A 19,996-nucleotide genomic window follows, 5' to 3' on the forward strand; every position below is an offset into this window, starting at 1 on the left:
CAGTCCATTAATTTATGAAGCTTGATATAACTACAGAGCATATAACAAATGAATAACAAAAGCCTACATTTCAAATTTCAAGATGTTGACCATCTTCTGAAGTTTATTTAAATACTTAAAGAAATAAATGGTAAGATGTTCAACATCTTGAAATTTGGAATATAGACTTTTGTCATATATATATATATATATATATATAGTGTGTGTGTGTGTGTGTGTGTCTATAACAAATATAAACTTATGGAAAGTATAAAAGCATGTAAATTATAAGTGTCATTATAATTTTAATATTCAAAACCTATCCCTGTCTTTTTTAAAAAATGTTATGAAAAGAAAAAAAAGGAAGAAAAATAACTGCATATCAAATCATACCTTCTTTTTCATTTGGAGTATTTCCCTTTTTTCATCTTTTCTTCAACTATAATCACAACATAAGTTTATATACATTTTATTGATAATATTCATTGAATCAACATTAAACGTTTTCGATTCTGTACTTTAATTGAAATATAACCTTTCATAAAAAAAAAACGCAACTTATTTAAAAATGTAAAACTCTCTTGAATTTTTGTGATTTTTTTCATTTTTTGATGTTTCTACTTTTTCCCCCATTTGTGCAGATCCTGAATATTTGCCACGTGAAGTGAGTAACCGATTACTAGCCCATGACCGACAGAGTCAGCTCGGGCCTGCACCATACATGAGGACCGAAATGCACCAGCATCAACATCAACACATGCATCAACACCAGCATACCCACCAACACACGATTGGTCTGACTCCACCCTTCTCGCCATCTCTCGTAGCCAACAATGCACAACATCTGGTAAGTGTGACATGCGTATCTGTCCAATTGTTTTTATCTGATCCACTCACCATTTTTTTTTTTTTTCAAACTTCAATCAGTGTTCTTTTGAAAAAAAAAACGTGTATATATATATATATATATATATATATATATATATATAACATTGTAATTAGTCTATGTGAATTGCTCAATATTCCAACGACTTCATCAGGACTCTCCAGCATTTTATTTATAAAAACTCTACACACACAAACACACGCACTAACATCTCTACTTATAAATAAAAGGGAATTTGTGGGTGTTCATTCTCTATAAACTCCAAAATGGCTCGACCGATTTGTTTGAAATTTCACACAATTGTACTTTGTATCTGGGAGTGTTCTTAGATGGGTTTTGTACCGGAATGCATTTGATAAATATTGAAAATTGATAATTGCAAAAAAAAATCAGATACAAGAGGGGACAGTCCAATTTTGGCCAAAGTGTACATCACAAGTGTATTTGAGAAGTTTTATCCCTCCACAAGCAAAAGGACCCAACTTATAAAATCAACTGTAGGTTATTTGCTAAGACAGCAGGTTCACTACAGTGCAATGTAGACTACAATGTATTGTGAACTAAGTCACTGTGGAAAGTCATGTGAAGCTTCCTCCTGGTACATCATAGTGGGTCCTCAAGAATAGCAATCAATCAATTTGATTGAAAAATGGGTGATTTCACCGATTTCGATGATGATAAATGTATTAAAAGTGTGGAACATTCATTGATTTTAATCCAATCTGGCCAGTGTATATATATATATGTCAAAACATTGTTAATTCAATACCCGGCATAGCAGCAGTCAAATAGAGTAACGATTAGAAGCGCAGACTGTTATTTGGGCGGTCGAGTTTCGATCCTGGCTTGAGGTAGTTGCTTGTTTAGCTGCACTGATGGGCTGTGATACAGCGAAACAGTACTGTATGCGGAGGACTATATATATATATATATATATATATATATATATATATATATATATATATATATATAATGATTCATACAGATTGCATTTGTGAACCGAGATGGAGAATCCCAACCAAAAGTTGTTTACCCATTTTAATTTTAACTTAGAAATTTCAAATTTCACATTCTAATGTCTAATCGACTAAAAGTTGTGATCAGAAAGACACACGTCTCTTTCATTATTAGAGATAGAGAAAACAGATGTTGGTTCTAGTGATTGCATGTTTCGCATGGATACCATTTTCCTACTTTTTTTTGTGATAAAAGTAAATAAAAAGTTGCTTTCTGCTTTTAACACAAACAAATCACCTCTGCAGCTTTTGCAGAATCCCAAGACATGCTGCCTTTCGACATCGTATCATTTTCTATGACTTTCTGCTTCTCTCATCTTCCCCCCTCGATTTTTGTCAATTCATTGACAGATGGAGACACTGGAGAGCTTCCTTTGAGTTCCAGCATGAGGTGTGCACAGGTGCTGCCAATGTTGATTGCTAGAAACACGAATCTGACAATCGCCGACCATGCACATTTAATGGTTGGGTCGTTAATCACTCTTTGCATGTTGACTATGTAACTTGGTGATATAGCGCGGTCGTCATTGTTTTTTTTTTTTTTAAGCAGGAATGGTTTCGCAGAATCTTTAAGGTTTTTTTTCTTTTTTTCTTTACATCAGCCATCTTAAATTTGATTCTGATCTGGTTTATATTTGTTTGCTGATTCTTTTTGCTATGGTGGAGTTCAGTGTTCAATCTCACCTGTCTTCCTTTTTTTTCTCATGTTCACTCCTTTTTCTTACCTGGTGAGTGAAAGAGGAGGGATAATGATTCGAGAATTGGGTGGATGTTGAAAATGGATTAATCTTGTCAAGTATTTTTTGTATTATTACTATTTCTCTTAAAAACATACATTTCTTAAAAAAATAAACACTTAAAAAGTGACAAATTGAATGAATGAAGATGCTATTTCAAATTTAAACATGACTGAAATGAAAATGCTATTTCAAACGTAAGCAAGACAGTTGAGATATCAGGTTCAGTCGACAGGGGATGGCCAAGTTAAATATGGGATTTCGTGATAAAAATGGACCTAAGGACTAAATAAAGACATGGCCAGAGTTAGGTTACTTTGGAAATCAATTTCATAAAAGCCAGCGGGTAAAATGCATATTAAACCAAATATGATGATTGCTATTGTTCAGTATCATTCATTCATTTCGTATGAATAAAATGATTATTGTTGGCATTCGTTTCCCTGGTATCTTTCTAGTTAGACTTCTTTCTGGAAAGACATTGGGACCATGTGAAGGTTACTGATATACTTAATTGAAAGTGTTTCTGTGGCATGAACTGGATTCGAACTTGGCACATTCAGGTTGTCAGTTCATGTTCTTCTGAGCATCAATCTGTGATTTCCCCGCCACGCCAAACTTTCACAAAAAGCACTCGTCTAGCTACAATCACTACAAAAATTTTCCCTACTCTCTATCTGTACGTAAATCAGAACACAAATTCCATGAACAAAGCTTCTTTCCTAGAACTGCTCGCCTATGGAACTCGGTTCCGTCGGCATGCTTTCTAGCAGACTACAACATGGTCATCTTCAAGTTCAGCATAAAAAAGTTTTTGATATCTTGCCTCCTCAAATCAAATTCTATCCAACTTCCACCACCAACGATCAGTAAACTGTTGTCTCAGTAACCACCTTGCAGTCATTACCCCTTATTCTTGAGTGGCCTTTGATGAGTGGTGACTCCCTTGTTAAAAATAATTTAAAAAAAAAAAAGCATATAGTCACCCTCATCTGCGTGATGATGATGATGATGATGATGATAAAATATTTACAATACCTGCATGCGTAGTATTTACTTTTTTGTCATGTATCCTATTTGCACTTAGTAATTTGGAAACTTACAGTCAACATCCAAAAGAACTCTACAGTTGGTTAAGTGGTGTATTGCTAGGGTTATCACTTATCTTGTGATGGAGATGGTCAGACGCAAACGAACTCTTCCACATAAATTTCTGAATACTGAATCTGACAGTTAAGCAAATTGATATCTAATTTCAACTCTTGATGGGGCCTGTGGTATCAGATTTATTTAAAAAAAAATATATGATTTATCACCAATTCGTTAGGATATCTGTTATATGATCTCTTCTTTCTGTAGATTTATCACGTGGTTTCAAATATCTTCCATGTTTGCTTTCAAATCTTACCAGATTGAATAACTTTGTACCCCACTCCCATCCCATCCAAAAAAAAAAAAAAAAAAAAAATACAGCCATATTTTATTTTATTTTATTTTATTTATTTTTTTACATTTCCTGCATTCTGATGATGTTACTTGTACCAGTAAAAAAATAATCTAGAATTGATTGTATTATTGTTCCATATTCTATCACACTCCTGATTAACCTGACAGATAGCAAAATCCCACCCCTTTACTGTTGAGATCCCTAGATGCCCGGAAGCCATCTACTCTAACAATTTCTTCCTTCAAACTGCTAGACTTTGGAATTTCCTCTCTGTCCTACTTCTCTGACTGTGCTAATCTGCATAAGTTAAATGTAATGTGAACAGACATCTAGCTGCTCAGTCTGCTGTTCCAAATACTAGTCCCTTACGTTCCAAGTGGCAATATGCTTTCTCTAGAGTTAAAATGATAAAAAAGTAAATAAATAAAAAAAATTGGTATGTTCAAATCTGAAAGGATTTTAGTGTATTTAATTAAAACAAAAACAAAACAAACAAACAAAAAAACAAACAAGAAAAAGTTTTCCAGTCAAATCAAATTGACTGTTGCAATAGCTAGGATTTGCTGAAGTAATTTTATAATATAATAACTAGCGGGACCTGTGGAAATTCCACAGGGGAACTCATTCATATGTAATATATTGATGTTGGCATTCTGTAGATGTCCAGTGTAAATGGGGATGCTCTAATATTATTGTAGTTTTTTTGTTAAAACTGCAAAAATATTTATCTAAGCTAGCACGAATGCCTGGTAAAGCCCGGTCATAAAGTACGCTTAAATATGATATTTTAATTTTTGCAGATTTCATATATATTATTATAATGTTAATGTTCTATCGATTTTTATATGTTATAAAGTTGCGATTTCAAAAATAAAAAAAATATATCCATATGACTTGGGTGCATTAGCTCGAATCGAAACCAGAATAAAAACTTATGAAAAAAATATGTGTGTGTGTATATATATATATATATATATATATATATATATATATATATATATATATATATATATATATATATATATATATATATATATATAACTTGAGTTCCTTCAGCCATAATCGAAACCAAAACTTATGAAGAATGCTTGATGAAATTATTTATAAAAAAATAGATGATTTAAGTGCCATCAGCTATAGTCAAAACCAAAACCAAAACTTATGAAGAATTCTTGGTAAAATTATTTATGACAAGAAACAGAACATAACAATTAAGCGACCCGGATGTAAGCATGACATGCAAAAGAACATACACGCTATCGTATTAATATATAGAGAAGTCTTTCTCTGTAAAATATTAAATTATCACAAAAAAAAAAACAAAAAAAAACATGAAAATGTCTTTAATGGAAATTTGTAAAAACTATTGATTAGATGACATTGCATAGTTAAAAAAAAATCAATAAGGGGAAATTATCTGTTTTTTGAAATTGCTAATAATATAAGCACCTGTTTCACCTCCCACTTCTTTATAGTAAGTCCCTTCCTCTTACTACTCTCCTACGGATTAAATGGTTTTATTTGAAATTCTATCCAGATTCTTGCTTTTGACAATGCACATATATATTTGAACATATACTGAATTACCTCCCTTAATATTACATGTAAAAGAATAGTTATTTATACATATAGTGTATAAGTGATCTGAATATTGAAATTGTTATTTGGCCGTTTGGCTAAGAACAAAATCTAGTATCTGTTCTGACACTGCATTTCATCTTTTCTGTTGCTGGTTTATAAAGGGGGGATTTTTTTTTTATCCAGATCTAGAGTGCCCTTTCTTGGGGAACTGAATTTTCATTAAACACCAGCCTTGTGTCTCACTCTGCCCTCATGGGGAGGCAACTCAGTAGGAACGCATAAATGATATCAGATGAGAATTTGCCCTTTTATTTTCACATCCCCCACAGTCTGCTGTAGAAGATCACAATCTTCTAATCAACTTAGTTTATGCTTTTCGTTTGTTAAAACACATTTACTTTCTCCATTTTTGCAGTAATCATTTTCCTGTTTCAAAGTTCTTCGATTAATGAGATCTGTTTCTGAGACGAAATTCGCAAAATTTTCTGTAGACTGCAGAGAAAGGAAATCTAGACTCTTTTCATATTCAATGATTTCATGATTATTTTTTTGCTCTTTCGTATTTAATCACGTTATTTATTAATGTCTTTTTTTTTTCTTCCTTTTGAGATTATATGGCAATGGCAGCATTAGAAGAAAATGTCTGTGAGACAGGATTCTTTGGTTGTTAAACCTTGAAGATAAAAAAAAAGCTTACTTTCCGACTGTAGAATTGGTGATGGATGCAATAAGGAATCTTTTTCTCTCCAATCTAGACGTTATCAGCAAATGTTAAACAATTTATTCCGATTTTTTTGTGTGGTTATGACAAAAGGAGAACGAAAACATTTAACAAAATGATTTTTTTTTTTCATTTTACTCTGACTATTACTCTTTATAGTTATTAAATAAATTTTCTCACTCTCTTTTTTCACCCCCCTCTCTCTCTTTTCATCTGCCTTTCTCTTTCGCTTTTTTCACCCCTCTCTTTTCACTCCTCTTTCTCTTTTTTTTTAATCTTGCTCTCTCACTTTTCATCTCCCTCTCTCCTTTGTCCTCTTTTCATCTTTCTCCCTTTTTTGCTATCTTTTCATCTTTCCCCTTCTTTCCATCCTATTAAACTTTCTTCAAACTTTTCTATTTGGCCATACAATCGATTAAGGCAGCTTAGAATCCAGAGATAAATTTCATCAGTATTTTTATCTCGAAATTTATTTTATGTTCGGAAGAAAAAGCTCAAATCTAAATTGGGTTCAACCTGACAGCAATTCTGTTTTAAACTTCACTATCTATAATTATGTACCGTCATATAAACCGTTACAAACGTGTAATTAATATCATACTATTTAGTAAGGTTATATATATATTAGTGATGGGACGATTCCAATACTTTTTCTGATTCCGATACAATTACCGATTCCATGCTAAATTCCCGATTCCGATTCTTTATAAATCTCTTATTATTTAACTATAAAATTGTTATTTCCCCCGATTTTCGTCAAAACACAAATGTAAAATATGCAGATATTTTCCTAAATGTCAAAATACACTTGTGGGGGGGGGGGATCTATCGATTTTAGCTTTACTGGTATTTTAAAATCAATAAATATTATTTTATCATTGCCAGCAATGGAAGATTTTGGTTTAAATAAAATCAAATAAAAAAAGACAATTAAAGGAATCGTTTTGGCATTGGAAAATAGGCATCAATTTTTCCGATTCCGATACCCCCAAATTTTCCGATTTTTCCGATTAATCGTCCCAACACACACACAAGTTAAAGATAGTAATTTTTATAATTATTATTAGAATTAGTGTTGAAACGATTAATTGAAATCAGGAATTGTAAAAAAAAAAAAAACCTTTTTGGAGTATCAAAATTTGTGCCTATTTTCTGATGGCAAAAGCAATTTTTTTAATGTTTTTTTTTTTGTTTCTGTTTAAAACTTAATTTTCCATTGCTAGCATAAATGATATAGTGCTCAATATTTTTATTGATGTTAAACTATGAGTAAAAACTAAAATCTATACATCGCCTCCACATGTTTTTACAATTATCAAAATATATACACATCTTACATCGTCTTCTATGCTAATAAGAAAATTTAAAATAAAAAAAAAATACTCTAAAGCTAAATATTTAGTAGTGACTTTAAAAGAATTGGAATCAGTAATTGTATTGGAGTCATCTGATTTTTAGTTATAATCTGACCTCTCGAAGAACAAGTATTATAACTTATCCATTTTTATCATCCTCTCTCCTCCAACAAAATGTGATAAAAGGTTTTATTGTAGGGTAATCGAATGCTTTTTGTCAGTTGGAATCATTTACAAAAATTCCTCTGCCTCTGAGTAATACTTCTCTAATTGGGAGGTGCCAGAATAAACTGAACACATAAATGTCTAGAATAAAGATAACATTTTTATTTTTCTCGTTGCTTTTGTCTCCCTGTGGAATGATGTTGCATGAGGTGGTTTTAAAGTAGAGCCACTGAGGATCTTTGGATGGTCGAGGTCACTTGACAACATTTCCCTTTCTCTCCCTCTTATAGGGAGGCACCAGACTAGATCAAGTAGATGATTGTCAAGTGAAAAATCTTTTTCTTTTTGGTGCAGAAATCTGAAAGGAACATTGAATGAGAATTGAGTGAGGTTGTCTCATGTGTGTCATTGTACCTTCTTTTTTCGACCCTTTTTTTAGGCCAAGTTGGTTCCTCAAGCTGCCTGGTGTAAACGATCTGAGCGTCCCGAACTTAACTCTGCAGGCTCTCATTCGGTTAGTTTCGATTTTTATCTTGCAACTCTTTTCAACTTTTTCTACATGTTGTCGATTGTTGTTGTTCACTGTCGTTCGAATGTACACCTTTTTCAATTGCTCGTATGAATGTTCGTTCTTCTTTATTCGCGTCACTGAATGTCTATTCTCCACTTGCTCGCTTGAATGCTCATTATTCATTGGCTCATTTGAATGTCTTCTGTTTTTTTTATTGGCTCGTCTGAATGTCCACCAGTATTTTTATTCTCTTGTCTGAATGTCCTCCAGTCTTTTTTATTCTCTTGTCTGAATGTCCTCCAGTTTTTTTATTCTCTTGTCTGAATGTCCTCCAGTCTTTTTTATTCTCTTGTCTAAATGTCCTCCAGTCTTTTTTTATTCTCTCGTCTGAATGTCCTCCAGTCTTTTTTATTCTCTTGTCTGAATGTCCTCCAGTCTTTTTTATTCTCTTGTCTGAATGACCTCAAGTCTTTTTTATTCTCTCGTCTGAATGTCCTCCAGTCTTTTTTATTCTCTTGTCTGAATGTCCTCCAGTCTTTTTTATTCTCTTGTCTGAATGTCCTCCAGTCTTTTTTATTCTCTCGTCTGAATGTCCTCCAGTCTTTTTTATTCTCTCGTCTGAATGTCCTCCAGTCTTTTTTATTTTCTCGTCTAAATGTCCTCCAGTCTTTTTTATTCTCTCGTCTGAATGTCTTCCAGTCTTTTTTATTCTCTCGTCTGAATGTCCTCCAGTCTTTTATTTTCTCGTCTGAATGTCCTATGATCTTTTTTATTCTCTTGTCTGAATATCCTTCAGTCTTTCTTTATTCTTTCATGTAAATGTTCTCTGTTCTTTGATTATTCGCTCGTCTGAAATTCCTCCATTCTTATTTACTTGCTTGTCTGAATATCCTCCGTTCTATTTATATATATATATATATATATATATATATATATATATATATATATATATATATATATATATATATCTGTTCGTCTAAATATCCTGTTTCTTTTTTTTTTCTTTATTCTTTCGTCTGAATGTTTTTGACTGAATGCTCATCTTCACATCTAGCTCGTCTAAACATATTCTTCCCTCACCTGTTCGAATGTTATTCTCTTTCTTACTGCACACAATTTCGGGATTTGGCAGATTAATAATTTTGGTCAGTTTGTCAATGTATCAACTCTTTGAAGGGATTTTTTTTTCTAGGCAGACCATTCCTGGAAAAAAAAAAAAAAAAAGATTTAATTTAGAATAAAATTTCTTATTAAATCGTAAACTATGTTTAAAATGACAAAAGAAAAACAAAACAAAAGGTATACACTTCTCACATGTTTGTCTGAATGATGCAATCAGCTAGAAGAAAGAAATGTCAATTCTTTTCAAAGAATAATCAAATTATTAGAAATCTCTGGAAAATTCAGAAAAGTTTGATGCTCAATCATTTTTTTTTTTTTTTCAAATCAGAATTAAAACCATATGTGATGCCTATTGTAAATGATCCACTGAGGACCAATTCCCAATGCTAGTTCATTTATTACTGCAAGGAAGTGGGGGTTAATACCTTTCTCCAGTAGTTTTAAGCATATAAGGGACCATGACATACAAAGAAATAAAAGAATTGAATTTAAGATAAATTCTTTTCGTATTTGGATATTTTATCAGCTTAAACGTCTTTAACTGTACAGGGTTAAGTTTTATCAATATTTTGTGGTCTTTTTGGAAGAACAGTAAGGTACTTAACTCTTAGAAAGTTTTTTTCTTTCCTCCTTTTTTTGTGTGTATTGAATAATGGGCCCAAACTATTTTTAATATAAATTTATTTATTTTTAATTTTCTACTTTCAAATGTATTTAGTATTGAGAACAATTTTTATAGTTTCAAAAATTTGTATCGCGAATAGTGATTGATGTTTTCGGTATGTCTTTTGAATTTACTACAGTTGGTTGGAATGATTTGGATAAAACTGCACAGAATACTCAGCATGTTCTTCTCAGACTACATTCTGTTTGTGCCAACGTCTGCACCTACATCATTTTATGTGCCTCATTAAGGTGCACCTGTAAACCAAATTGCAACTCTGTGATTGCTCAACTGAGAAAATTATTAATGTACATACAAACATACGTTGTATTTTATTTATGTACTAACTGAAACCTCTGGCGTTGTCTAGGAAGTAATTTGAACTTGGTGTTCTTTTGCCCCCAGCCCTGAACCGCTTGTTACCATTTGTAATTCATCTTAATTTCTAAAATAAAGTAAAACATCACCATAGTCGTTTAAAAAGTTGGACATTTATCTTGGTATCGGGTTTTGTTTTCAATTGTATCCTTGAACAAAGAAATAGATGAATGCCACAGTTGTCATATAGATTTCACTGACTAACATAGAATTTTAGTCTTGTATAACTGGAATGGTTTGTATATTAGCACTATTACCTACCTACGTATTTACCTACGTTACTTATTATCTCTAGAATGTCCATAGGTACAGATGGTTATCCTTTGCTAAATAAGTATACAACATAATTACGTTGGCATAATAGTTTTCATTAGCTCACCAAAGTTAAGTAACATTAAACCTGGTCAGTACCAGATGGGTGACCATTTGGGAACACTAGGTGCTGTATGGAGGAGGACGTTGATATCTCTCTGAAAGAACTGCAAAATCCTTACACAGGGATAAAAAAATATTTATACAATAACTGTTGCTTTTACAGCAGCATTGCTTCCACAAAGCCTTCATCAGATGATGATTCTGGGTTCAGGTATGGTTTCGGGGCCGAAGCATCTTTACCACTAGCCCAGAGTGCCCCAGCAGTATCTCACGATACCACCAAACTTTGTTGGATTGTTATCAATCTATGGGATTGCCATATCCATGATGATGCAGATAGAGCCTTGTCTTGTTTTCTTTATGTATTTTTTGTTGACTGATTGAGAAGGACCAAGATTATTAAAGAACATGGAGGTTGAATTCACAATAAAACCTCGGCATCTGACTTTGATAGGAAATACAATGGTTTTCCAGCCATTTCTGATATATTCTTCTTGTAGATCTTCATATCTTTCCAACTTACACTGATGTGCCCAGTCCAAATTTTCCTCAAATGGAACTGTTAATACGAGAAAATCTTTTTCAAATTAACGGACCAAATGATGATATCTGGACACTAATCAGTTAACGTTATTTCAATTAGAAATATGAGCTGGCGTTCTAAGTCAAATGCAATGCACCAGCCCATGCAGCCATCTAACACTCTTTGCCTATTTCTACATAAAGATTTGGAATTATTTCGTTCTTTAATAAAGTGAATTGCTCTACTGGTGATATTTTGAGCTTTATTGGCAGTCACACAGCATATTTTCACAACTTCTGCAACACTCTTCAATACTTCATTGTATCTCCAGGTGTAGCTTCTTCGGGAATGCTCGCATCCAGTGAGAATATGTTTGAGATTGGCAGTTTTCACACATAGTTTGCATCGATTGGATGTAATTAACCCCCAGGCATGAAAGTTAACTCGTGTTGGTAAGACATTGTAGGGTGCTTTTATAAGAAAGCTTAATTTTATAGGCTCCATGCTCTCCCACTTAGTCCATCATGCGCCTTGTTTATATATATATATTATATATTTGCTACTGGGTACCGCTTGTGAATTCAATATTTCTTTGAAGGAGGCCAGTTTCACCTGCTTAAGCTGAATGCTACTGGCACGGCTGGCATTGCTAAATGCACTGTCAAAACAACTTCACCCTTTAAAGTCATTTAAAATAGAAAAAGCAATCTTCATGGAAACTTCTTATCATTTTTGTGGATTTTTTTCTTTGTCATCTGAAGACAGATGATGCTTTATCTATTTATATTGATTTCTTTGTAACATGTTTTTATGGTGTAGCCCTTTAAGTGATCCTTTTAATGGCATAATGATCGCCTGCTCAGCATACCAATAAGCCACCCCCAAGTACTGACACACACGCACACGAAAAATGAAAGAAAAATCCAACCACCTCTTGCCATGGTTGATAGCATCTTTTCCAATAGTCTAACATTAAAACTCCTTAGCCTAAAATTCACAGACAGCATTAATTGAAACAAATACATAGAAGATACTGTCAAGTCTGCTGCAAAGAAGGTGGGCTCCCTCCACCAAGCTAGAAAACTTTTCACTCCTGCCAATATCCTATATCTCTTAAAATCTACTATTAGCTACTGCATGGAGATCTGGGTTGGTGAACCTCTGATCTATCTCTCTCTTTCGAACAAGATGGATCCCCTCCCCCCAAAAACCTTTGGCCTAATAGATCCCACACTGTCTGCCATATTCCAGCCTCTGTCCCATCACCACAATATTGCACCCAAGTACTTATTTTACAAGTACTTCCACCATCAACGAACCCAAATCTTGTTACACAACTCCCCTCCTTGGTTGCCATCTATAAATCTAGCTCCTAATCACAGTAACCCTTTACACTGTGATGCCAAATATGTCTTATTTGAAGTAAATAAAAGTAAAGAAAAGAAAAACAGGAAAAAAAGTTAATCATTAATGGGCTTTGACCAAGATTATCTTTGATGGAAATAATTTGTCTCTTCTGATACAAAATTTTCAAGTTGTAATAAAATTAAAAAAGAAATTTCTTGTCATTTGTTTGATTAAAAAAAACAAAAAATCTTTTATATTTTTCAGTTTGATAAAATTCCTAGGTACGAACCATCATTTTATCGGCAAAATGTAAGTATCCAAAGTCATTTTTTTCAGAATTCTTTTTATTATTATCACTGTCATTATTGATACACATTTGGAGTTCTGACACTAGTCATTGCCAATGATTTCTTGCTAATTTAAAAAAAAAAAAAAAAAAGAAGACCTGTGTCTTTCCCTGGAATCTGAGTGACAGTAAATCTTCCCAGTCTTTCAGTACTTTCTTCTTATTAGAGAGTCAATGGATTCATCAGGTTTTAAAAAGGAATTATCATGTAAATTGTATTGAGTGTATGAACTGGGAGACAATAGAGATTGGAGTGGTGGTCAAGGATACATATTTGAGATGAATGGGGGGGGGGGGTCCTCCTCCTCTTTCTTTATGATCACATTAACATACCGCTTCCTGTTCATTAAAGTTAAGCAACATTGAGCCTGGTCAGTACCAGATGGTGACCATTTAGAAATACCAGGTGCTGAATGCAGTAGAACGTCGCCATCTCTCTATAAGAACTGTAAAAAAACCTAACATTTTTCACGACTGTTTAAAATGATAATAACATGTTACTGGGGATTGCTTGTGAATGTAATCTTACCTTGACAGTTCATCCTTTGAAGGAAACCGGTTCGATCCACTTAGGGCGAATGTCGCTGGCTCACATGACATAATCCATTTCTTTTATTATTGTAATGCACTTTGTGTTCTGTCATCAATGATGTCTCGGATAATGGCCAGTGGTTCTTTCCTGAATTTGAATGACAAGAAAACCCTTCAATATTCTTCCAGATGAAGTCTAAATGGTGCTATCCATTGTGAAACTTTTCATTTTCACAAATGATCACTTTCTGTGGTACCACTTATGGGAGGGGAGGGGAGGGAGGAAGAGAGAGAGAGAGAGAGAGAGAATCAGGATTGGTGGTGGTGGTGATGATTATGATGATTGTTTTACATTCGTTTCTCTGATATCTTTCTATTAAGAATTCTTTCTAGAAAGATATCTGGTACTTATGGAAGGGCCCATGTGAAGGTTTCCAACATCCCTAAGTGAAAATGTTTTGTGAAACAAACTGGATTCGAACTGCTGACACCCAGATAGTCAACCTCTGTCACCTCCCCTTGGTGATGATGAGACAGAGGCCCTCATCTCAGATGCAATCTGTACTCTTCTTTGGAGCTTTATCGCTATTGCCTATCTGTTCATATACGTAGGTGCTTGTATGTATATTAATTTGCTGGGAAGATGGATTTAATTACATGCTCAGTCCTTGTTCTCACTTATGAGGAAATGCTGAGACATGTCGTGAGGACGTTGAAATTTTCAAAGATATTTAGTATTGATTGTGAATGCCTTTGTGGTGTTCAATGATGGTTATAACGTCCACATTTAATTTTCATGCGTCACATGAAGTCCTTCTGGGAAGAAAGGTAAATGCAAAAACATATCTATGGATATGTGTATGTAAATGTTCATGTATTTTATTCATACGTAGGTTCTTGTGTATTTGTGTGTGTGGTCATGTTTTTTCTATTCTACTTTTTTAATGATAGCTTGCTAACACTAAATGCTTTAAAATGCAATATAACACGAAAATCAACTGTTAATTTGATGATTGCTACACTTGTGCTTTTGAAATTGAGGAGGAGGAGGAGAGTATAGCATTTAAAAATGTAATAAATTCCATTTAATTTTTTTTTTTTTTACAAAAAAAAAAAATTCCGTATTTTTTTTTTTTTTAATAAATTTTAAATTTCTGTATTTTTATTTTTTTTATAAATTAAAAAAATTATCTTTTTTTTTTGTTTTTTTTTTACAAATCTAAAATATTTCTGCATTTTTTTCTTTTAACAAATTAAAAAAAATTCCCATACTTTTATTTTTTTTAAATTTCTCTATTATTCCTCTTTAACACACACATCCACGCATGCACATATACATAATATCTTCATGAAATAACAAAAGATTGCAGATACCATTTCTTTAGAAAGCTATGTCATCTATCAGGTTTACAAAAAAAAAAAAAAAAAATCTATTACAAATTTTATAACCAATTCTTTTGAAATTGTTCATTCGATCATTCCAGTCTCTTATGTTTGCATTTAAAAAAAAAAAAAAAAAAGTATGAAAATTCTTTTTACGTTTTTCTTCCTAAAAACAAAATTTCTAAATGATTTCTATTCTCCAAAATAAAAAAAAAATATCGGAAACTACATGACCTGACTCTCTTGTGAGGGTAAAACATAAGAAAGAAAATGCACTTCCGTCCAATACCATTTTATTGTCCACATACTCATCATAGCACAATTTTGTGTGTGTGTGTGTTTTTTTTTTTTTTTTTTTTTTTTTTTCAAAACAGATTGGAAATTTTTCTCAAAACTTGTTTTTTTCTGTTTTTACAATCTGGTTAGTGATTAGTGTCGAATAACTGAGTCCAATATAAGAATAAAGAAAACTTATCGGGGCAGGGTAACTGAACGTATATATATATTAGGGTTTGTTTTTATATATATATATATATATATATATATATATATATATATATATATATATATATATATATATATATATAAACAAACCCTTTCCTATTAAAGGTGTGCACGGATTATGCACCTAAGTGTCTGTAAGCAAATGGATTTTCTGCAATCTACTTGTTCAGTTTTTTTACAACGACTATGCTGAATTTTTCCAGGTTATTGTATTGCCGAGTTCCATATACAATGTGCAATTCTTTTTCTTTATTTACTGCTTAATGGTGTCCGTGGGGAAAGAGGAGGGTTGCTTTCCAATTGCAAAGGAAGATATTTTGTACGAAAATAACAAACCAAAATTGTAAAAAAGGAGATAAAGAAACTGATTGCACGGAGGATGGAAACATAAACTGCATTAATTTCATTTTTAAATCACCTTGTTGAAAAATAAAATTGTAAAAAATACAAGTCCCTCCTTATTTTGGTTTATTTCATGAATTAGATATGTGTGTATGTATGTATAGTAGTAAATTATAAAAATATGGCAATTAAGCTACACAGAATATTCCACGTTTCATCCACGTTAAGATTCATCAGGCTTATATTTTTATTATGTAATACCCATGTATTGAGAACTGTTGAAGTAAATACTTACGTTTACGCATAAAATTATAGTTTCGTATATTAATTTATGTGATTAAATGAAGTAGTCACACACATATATATATATATATATATATATTATATACATACATACATACATACATACATACATACAAGTAGTATGAATAATATATTTACAGCACAAACGTTTGTTTCACTCCAAATAGATCGTCAGGTTAACTGGCAGAAGAATTCTTTCCATAGGCAAACATGTTACAAACGTTTCTGTGTAGTTTTTATACCACTACTAAGCTCTATCCATATTGATCACTCAGATATGCATATAATGTGCATCTGTGATCCTCGGGTAGTAATTTCTCCATAATACAGCTCTCTCATGTGACTACCTAATATATACTGGAATATACATAAGTATGCATGTATGAAGTTCAAGTATATCGTTAGCATGAAGTAAAAAGCAATAGTTTTTTCAAAAGTGCTCAATAAGAGCGTAAAGCTTATATAAGTAAATATATAAGTAATATATAAGTAATATATAAGTAAATATATAAGTAATATAAAATCATATAAACATTGTAAGTAGTCTCTTAAGATCGATCAATGTTTCAACATTTCCATGTCTTGTCAGGACTCAATCTGGCAGTCAGAAAATAACATTACACACACGCAAAAAAGTTTTTTTTAGAAAGCCCATTGAATATAATGGATGAATAGAGAGCTGCAAAAATAAGGAGCATTAAGAAAGTGCTCAATGCATACAAAAATAGAAATATCCAGAGCTGATATAAATTAAAATAAATCAACAGAAGTTTACTACACTGGAGTTTCTCCCAACCACAAGTTTACCTGGTAATCGGTGTGTGGTAGTAAACTTCTGCTTATATATGTTTTCCAGGTATATATATATATATATTTTTTTTTTTTTAATTATTATTAAATTTTCACCCCAAACAAGACACAGTGCCACTTTGAAGTAGGGGCCCACTATCAGGGACATAAGTTGCAGGGGTATTATGAAGGGAGATGAGTAATAAGATGTCTGTTCACATTACACTTGAACTTCTGCATGTCAGTACAGTTGGGAAAGCAGAATCCCGGAAGATAGTTCCAAAGTCTAGCAGTTCTGGGGAATAGAAGGCTTTCTTACACCTAGGCATCTCTACAGTGAAGGGGTGGGATTTAGCTGCTTGTTGGGCTTGTCAAAGGTATTTATGTCGAGGGGATACAAGTGCTTGTAGTTCGTCAGAGCATTCACCATTAAATACATATGTCTATTTATAAAATCAGTATAAACTTTTAGAATAAAGAAAAACATTTTCCTATTAATAAAACACAAAGGTAATTTTTTGTTTGTTTTATTATTAAAAATATATTTGAATTCTGTCTTTGCAGATCCCAGGTCTTAGTTTCCATAGTTTACCTTCACTGCTGACCCCAGCTGGACCAGGACCTGGACCTTTAAACACTGGTATCCCTGGCGCCTTCCAACCAAAGGTAAATACTGACCTCCTTCCTCTATTCTTTTGTTGTGCATTTCTCATGCATAAAATTTTGTCATCTTATGTATAATCTAATCAACACTTCGGAGGCTGCTCTTAATTTCTTTCTTTTTTTTTTTTTTTTTGATGAGTCAGCATTCATCAAAACTAAAAGCCACTTAACATTAATTATGTTCTTATTAGTAATGATCGCCTGTAGTAAAGATTGAACCTGCACCCCCCCTTAAAAAAAAACAAAAAAACTGTCATTTTAAACTAAAGGTTGATTGATACTTTGATCTGTTATATATATATATATATATTTTTTTTAACACATTTTGTTTCTATTTATCTTTATCCAGACTATCAATCCTAACAGTTTGTCTTCGGATCCTGGTTTGCTATCTCTTCGAGAACGTGTAAAACCGGGGCCTTCTCCTGTAGCCAAGGTAAGACAAGACAATGACAGATTTTTATTTTTTGGATTGTTAATACTTTTTTTATTTTTAATAATTTTTTTTCTTGCTTAATTTTCACTGCAGTTCTGAATTATAGTATTAGGTTGTCCGGAAAATAATGGCCAATTTTAGAGAAAAAGGATTTATTAATCAAATAGGTGACACTAGACATTGAAATTAGTCAAAGTATGATCCTTGAACAGCCATGCATTTTTGCCATCTATCAACTAGATAATTTATGCCTCGTTGATAAAAATTCTTTGGCTTAGATGCTAAGAAATCTTTGAAAAAAGATTCAACCTTTGCATTAGATCTGAAAGTTTCTTTTCTCATATTCCAAATTATGGGCTCATTCGCTCATAAAACGTTTTCTGAAAGAAAAAGTAAGAAATTATTAAAGAGCACATATAAATCAATAATCATGTTGATGTTTACCTGAAATATAATAAAAATCTTATGATAAAATCCAATTTCAAAACAGACTTCCTGAAATGGCCATTATTTTCCGGACAACCTAATATTTGGCTATATTTCTTTGATAAATAATAAAAAAAAACATTGTCATTTCTTTATTTCGGTTACTGTACTCTTTGGCCTTCACTCGAACGTGTAAATGTTAACAAAGATGAGAAAAACATGTTTAATACAAGAGACTTTATTTTTCATCATCTTTCAGCATTTCATAAACGATTTCCAACTTTGTTGCTATACTGCGTTACTATTTGGTTTATGTTAGCTGCTCAGATTAGATCATTATCAACTGATCGCCTTGCTTCCGTATCTTAAGTATGTCTTTGATTCATCAATATCGATGTAGGACTCACTCTTGAGCATTTTAGATAACTGACAGCAGGTGACGACTCACTCTTGAGCATTTTGGATGACTGACAGTAGGTGACGAATCACTCTTGAGCATTTTGGATGACTGACAGCAGGGGATGTGGTCGCACTTGTTGAGACATTGTGCAACGCAATTTCTCATGGAAGTCTATATAGCAAGACTGACTCGTTTTTTCTTCATCTGATGCATTACAGTCGGGATCATGTCATTTTGACATTAACTACGTCTCCCAGCCATATGAGTGCAGGTCGGATGTATGTTTATATTTTAACTGCCAATTATACATGCGATGGTTTCCATGCATTTTATAAAATTTGAATATTTCTAGTATGCAAGTCTGACAAAAGGCCTTATAAATGGAAATCTTCATAGAAATCAAAATAACTTGCAATCTTTTGACTTACTCTTTGCTAAAACCCCCAAAAGATTTTTCTCTTTTGATAAATTTTATCCTAATTTAAAAAAAAATGCAAAAAAAAAACCAACCTTATCAAACCTGAAGACTTGTTAGATTTACCTGTTTTATGGCATATCAACCCTTTTTTCAGTTTTAATGTCGAGAAAATGCATTCAATATGTTTGATTTTAATAATTCTAATTTAATATTTCTATTTTGTCTTTTTCAGAAGACGGGCAAATGGTGTGCTGTGCATGTCCAGGTGGCATGGCGTATTTACCATCACCAACAGAAACAGCACGAGGCTCAGAAAGGTGCGGCTGACACCAAACCCGTGATAGACCCTCTTCGGTCACCAAGCCATCTGCTTACTAACAGTAGTATACACCGGCCCCCTGACCTAGGTACCAGTGCTCAGCAAGCTCTTTTAGGTACTCTCATGGGTAAGTGTATATTTTTTATCCATTTTTGTAAACAACTATTGCTGATATAATCTATGAAATAATCATAGTTTCATTTGAAAAAGAATGTATATAAAAAGGAAATTAAAATTTATAGAAGGCAATACCATGCAGGTAATGGATAGACACAAACTGAAGAAAATTAAGATATAAGTGGAATAAGCTATGCAGATTTGCCTTTATT

At 32.6% G+C, this 19,996-nt stretch overlaps 1 protein-coding gene across 6 annotated transcripts in view; it reads left to right on the forward strand.

The window, feature by feature from the left end:
* LOC145261228 (uncharacterized) overlaps nt 1-19,996 on the forward strand; it is a 447,422-nt gene that overhangs the window by 420,890 nt on the left and 6,536 nt on the right. For 4 of the 6 annotated variants that reach the window (XM_080119597.1, XM_080119594.1, XM_080119592.1 and 1 more), the window contains 6 exons: nt 621-826; nt 8,327-8,401; nt 13,072-13,116; nt 17,570-17,671; nt 18,018-18,104; nt 19,581-19,794. In XM_080119597.1, the coding sequence (XP_079975723.1) occupies nt 621-826; nt 8,327-8,401; nt 13,072-13,116; nt 17,570-17,671; nt 18,018-18,104; nt 19,581-19,794 (729 nt within the window). The remainder of the gene's footprint in view (nt 1-620; nt 827-8,326; nt 8,402-13,071; nt 13,117-17,569; nt 17,672-18,017; nt 18,105-19,580; nt 19,795-19,996) is intronic. The other 2 variants (XM_080119595.1, XM_080119596.1) reach the window with 1 other exon arrangement.

The sequence above is a fragment of the Euprymna scolopes genome, chromosome 37, assembly GCF_053919585.1.
Source record: "Euprymna scolopes isolate OS-2025 chromosome 37, ASM5391958v1, whole genome shotgun sequence".
Lineage (NCBI taxonomy): Eukaryota > Metazoa > Mollusca > Cephalopoda > Sepiida > Sepiolidae > Euprymna > Euprymna scolopes.